The sequence below is a fragment of the Drosophila navojoa genome, chromosome 3 (assembly GCF_054131105.1).
Source record: "Drosophila navojoa isolate 15081-1374.11 chromosome 3, UAZ_NAV_1.0, whole genome shotgun sequence".
Classification (NCBI taxonomy): Eukaryota; Metazoa; Arthropoda; class Insecta; order Diptera; family Drosophilidae; genus Drosophila; species Drosophila navojoa.
Genome location: NC_142891.1, coordinates 4,542,115 through 4,547,094, shown reverse-complemented (window position 1 = coordinate 4,547,094; position 4,980 = coordinate 4,542,115). Strand labels below are relative to the sequence as shown.

Below are 4,980 nucleotides of genomic sequence, written 5' to 3'. Positions count from 1 at the left end.
TAACCAGAGTACAATTGCAGTTGGCTCTCAGGCACGCTTGCGGCAACGTCTACCGAACAGCTCCCAGCCCCACCAGCAGCGTCGCGGCGAGTCCATCAGCAGCTCCCCGGTCATCGTTAGCTCATCCTCGAGTATGTTCAAGCAGCTGGTTTGCTCATATTGCTGCAGCTGCAGGCGTTGCAATGCACGGCAATAGGCCAGCTTGTCGGGCTGTCTCTGAAGCTCCAGTTCCAGCTCCGACTCTGGCCAGTCATTGGCCTCCTCCAGCCGGACGCCAGTGATGAGCAACTGCAATCCCAGCAGCAGAAAGCATGCCTTGGTGCTCCGCATCCGCATCGTTCGACTGCGTGGCAACCACTGAGCCTCAGTGCCGCGTTGACTAAGCGCAACTGCAACTGGAAGTGCAACTGGAACTGCAGCTGCAGCTGCAGTCGCTCAACAGCTGTTTCTTGCCCATTTGTTTTGCATTAGGTAATTTGGATGCATTCAATTACACAAGGCTATCAACTGCCTGAAATGAGAGCTAAGGCACCACTCATAGCACTCTTTTGAAATGCGCTTTGCCCATTGTCGCAAGCTCACGAATTTTTCTGGGTTCCTGTTCCCCGTTCTTCCGCATCTAAAAGTCCAGCTACAATTACACACAATATATATCCACATATATATCTAAATATAGGACCAACAAATGCTAAAGAAATGTAGCTAAATGCCTGTGCAGGAGTGCTCGGCTAGAAGATACCTTAAGCTGCATTTATTTCTGTGGGGAATGAATAAAAATATGCTTTAATTCAAGTAAGAATTAGTTTCACAAATTAAATTCAATCTAAGAAATTCAATTCGAATTGTTATTCAGTTGCTCATGAACGCTTCAGTTTTGTTCATTGGTTGTTTGGTTGTTTGAATGATTGGTAATCCAAGTGAATAAAAGATTACCGATTGATAAGCGATTTAAAAACTGATCAAGCAGAATTAAAATATACTTACATATGAGCCACTAAACAAGGACTTACACCGGTCACGGGCTAAGCTAAATTCAACCAGTTCAAAGAGTATTGCAAATGAACCACTGAGATAATTCGTCAATCAGAACTAGCTCATATTAATCTGTTGTATTGACTGATCAATAAATGAGTTCGATTGGACAAGCTCAAATTAATTTCACAAGATTCACTGAACTTGCTCCATGGAACAAGTTGTTATTGATCTCTTGTACAAAATAACTGATCTTCAATCGAACAAATTCATTAATCTCACATGACACACTGAAGATCTCACATTTAAAGATCATCAACACATTCCGAAAATGCATACTTTAGATACATACTATTTCCAAATAAATACAAATTCATTAGTTTTAGCCATAATTCGATTTTTTATTGATGGCAATCATCGCGTTTTGCTCAATTCGCTTTATCCACTCTTTCTTTCGCCTCGTCTACCACTCGCATTATGCTAAAATATGTAAAGCGTCTCTTCGCTGGCACTTTTTGCTCAATTCGCCAGAAAATTGAGAAGGAAATCAACTTGACTTTGTGAATTCGTGGAAAAGCAAGCTATTTGGTGGTCGCCTTATCACTGTGTGTGTTAGATAAGTTAGCTGTGTGTTAGCTAGCTAGCAAGCCAGTTGAACAGTAGATAAGTGAAAGATAAGTTTAATTGAAAATTGGTTAGCATGTAGTAGAACATAATTGAATTAAATAAAATTAAAAAACTGTTGACGGCTCTTCGCGGTGTCGTCTAGATTTGAGACATGCGTCATAGAACACAATTTCGGCACTATAAAAGCCAGCGGTGCTTGAGAAAGTTCAGTCAGTGTTCACTTAAGCATTTCAGTATTAAGTATAACGACCTTTAGTTCTGTCTTTGAATAGGATGTCTGGTGAGTGAATCGAATCGAAGTGGAGCGAATTGTCGATCCTCATTGCAAATTGTTTTTATTGAATTGAATTGAAATTCGTGGCAGGCATTTATCTATTGGCATGCATGCTGTGCCTGGCCGTTGGCAGCAGCCTCGGCGTGATCCTGGAGGGCAACTACAATGTGACTTCGGTGTGCACATTGGTCAAGGCGGGCACACAGCTGGGCAGCATTGTGTCGTGCGACTATTATTATGTGTGCACCCCGAACGGACCCGTGCAGACCTATTGCCAGAAGGGCTACTCGTATGACTATAAGGCCCAAACCTGCAGCCCATCGTCTCAGGTGCAGTGCTATTATGGCTCACAAGAGCCCTGCGCTGAAGTCACCGGCGAGGGCTGGGTACCAGTTGCCAACACCTGCAATCAGTGGATCTACTGCAAAAACGGCGTAGCCGGCGGCCGCGGCACTTGCGGTGATCTGACCTTCAGTGTGCAGTTGCAGCGATGCACTGCTGAGAAGTGTAATGTCTTAGCCGGAAGCGAGGGAGTGACTCTTAACAACATCTGCCAGGTGGTGCCACCTAATATTTACTTTGGCGATCCCTTCAATTGCACCAAGTACCAGTATTGCTACCCAGATGGCAGTTACGCATCCGGTGATTGCACCACGACTGTAAGTTGAAAGTTATTTGATATAAAACTGCAGATGTATACGAAAATTTTGCACTTTTGAGAAGCTAAAATCACAAAATGAGCCCAAAGATAGCGTATACGAATGCTCCGATTTCCCAATGGCTACCTAAGTTCGCTTGCCATATCAGAAAAATATTTATATATAATTTTTTTTTATTTTTTACAGGCTTTCATTGTATCATCTCAACAATGCGGGTATGATACAAACGGGGCCTGCGATCGCATTCAACAAGGAGGATTATCCGAATCTTGCGATAAAGTCGGCGAAATCAGGGGCGATCCAAACGTGTGCGGCAACTATCAAGTTTGCAATGGCAATACCTATGATCTGAAGAGCTGTCCCAGTGGCCAGTACTTTAATGTTGCGACAACCAGCTGCTTGCCTCGTCTGCAGGCAGTACCAGAACCGGGCTGCAATCGTTGCCAGTACGCGACAACAACGTTTGTGAATGCTATCAGCAATGATAACTGCAATACCTACTACTACTGCAGCAATGGCGTCAACGGCAATGTTACCACATGCCCAGAAAATTTCTTCTTTAACGAACTTCAGCAGGGCTGCGTCCCATATCGTGGTCTGCAAAACTATGGCACCGTCTATCCTGCTTGCGCTGGCGCCGTTGCTCCAGCGACGACCCCTGCACCGCCAACATCAACAGTCGATCCAAATGCCCCAACCGAATCAACTGGCACAACCGATCCAGATGTCAAAACAGAATCAACTGCCACACCCGATCCAGAGGCCATAACAAAATCAACTGTCACAACAGAATCCGGATAATAAGATTTAGGCAAGCTAACAATTGTGACAAACGCTGAGAAGACGCTCTGTATGGATATCTTTTAAATCTTCAGTACTAACCCAAAAATAACCATAAAATTATTTCAATAAAGCAAGCAATACAAAATATTCAATGCAAGAATTTGTAGTTTCTTAAATTTTTTTTATTAACTCATTTTTTATTTACATCAAGAAAACAGAATATAAAAAGAATGTTTTATACTTCTATAAAATTTTATTTAATTTTTTAAGATTCAAGTTTCTATATTAATCACTCTAATGATTATCAGTGAAGATTGTTTTTTTTATTATTATTATTTCATTTATTTTTTATTTTTATTTTTTTATTTATTTATTTATTTTTTTTTTTTGCATTAACATTACTTTTGGACCACTCTACTTCAGATCTTATTTATTTATTTTCTATATGTAAATTTATTTTTTTATTTGTAATTCTTCTTTTTTAGGTTTACCAGTATTTATTGATATTATTTGATGTGCATTTTTCGGACTACAATTTTTTTCTTAAATATGTTAAATATATTGCAATCATTACAAAGATCACGAAGAAAATAAAAAAATAGGAGTATCAAAATTCGGCTGGTGGAATGTATGATATAAATGCTTAATAAAAACAATGTGAAAGTGTGAATTTATTTCTTTTTTTTTTTTTTTTTTTTTTTTTTTGTTTATTTATTTTTTTTTTTTAGCACAAGCTATTACGAACTAAACTGGATTTCGGTATATTTTTTACCCTATACCCAGTGAAAAACGTCGCTTGTTTATATAGAAAAAACAGTTTGGCCCCTCTCACATATGCATATATTTATGCATATGCCAACGTCTGACTATTAATGCTTTGTAGTTCTTTTTTTAAATTCTTCATTTCCTACATATAAATTCCTTTTGTTTATAACATTAGTTTTGTGCGGGGTATCGATTAGTCAGGCAGTCCTAAATGAATGACTTTTACCCCGCTTTTTTACACCAAATTGATTTGCGTTTTTCACTCCAACCAAATGCTGCTCCCTCCCGTCGCTCTCACAGTCAGATTGCTTGTTAGGTATTTTTTTCGCGCTTCGACATTTTCATTATCGCTTCGGTTTTTTTTCCGAGCTGGCTGGCTGGCTGGCTTCGACTGCCTGAAATTGCATTCACCATGCCCACAAAATTGAAAGAGCGCCAATTCAAAGCCTTCGACCTGCTGATGCATCCAATCGACTGTAAATTACAGCGCCATATTATTTAATAACGCGCTGCAGGTAACGATTCGACCTATCCATGCAGCATGTAGCTGGCCGAGGTTTGCGTTTCTTTTTTTCATTTCGTGCTCACTATAAATGTGACAGGCCAGACAATAAATAAATGCGCCGGGAAATTGCCTGAAATACAGCTGAAAATTGTCCCCTTAAATTATACGTCACCCAAATGAAAATGGCCAGCCCCAAAAAACAATTATCTTAGCCTCTTATCGAGAGCATAGTGATGTTAAGAACGTTCAATTGACTGACAAAACCACTATCAAAGCCTGAAATCTGAACATACTATTTAATTCTAAAACACTTTCTGAAAGAAAACCAAAAATGTAAAAAGTAAAGATTTTGTCACTTCTATTCAAATTTTGAAGATGGAGTGTTTGGCAATGAA

The 4,980-nt window shown here is 39.7% G+C and overlaps 2 protein-coding genes across 3 annotated transcripts; one reads left to right on the top strand and one right to left on the bottom strand.

The window, feature by feature from the left end:
- On the bottom strand, window positions 1-547 carry LOC115562715 (uncharacterized). The gene has a single exon (XM_030384713.2). It carries the CDS (start codon window positions 334-336, stop codon window positions 28-30), a length of 309 nt encoding a protein of 102 aa, XP_030240573.1. The 5' UTR covers window positions 337-547; the 3' UTR covers window positions 1-27.
- Window positions 548-1,723: 1,176 nt separating this feature from the next.
- Window positions 1,724-3,467, top strand: LOC115562732 (peritrophin-48). Of its 2 annotated transcripts, XM_089257877.1 has the most exons (4): window positions 1,724-1,879; window positions 1,964-2,532; window positions 2,719-3,258; window positions 3,295-3,467. In XM_089257877.1, exons 1-4 carry the CDS (start codon window positions 1,873-1,875, stop codon window positions 3,331-3,333), a joined length of 1,155 nt encoding a protein of 384 aa, XP_089114003.1. In that variant the 5' UTR covers window positions 1,724-1,872; the 3' UTR covers window positions 3,334-3,467. The 2 variants fall into 2 exon arrangements, with proteins under 2 accessions (XP_089114003.1, XP_030240597.1); XM_030384737.2 differs by having other exon boundaries at window positions 2,719-3,467.
- The last annotated feature ends 1,513 nt before the right edge of the window (window positions 3,468-4,980 follow it).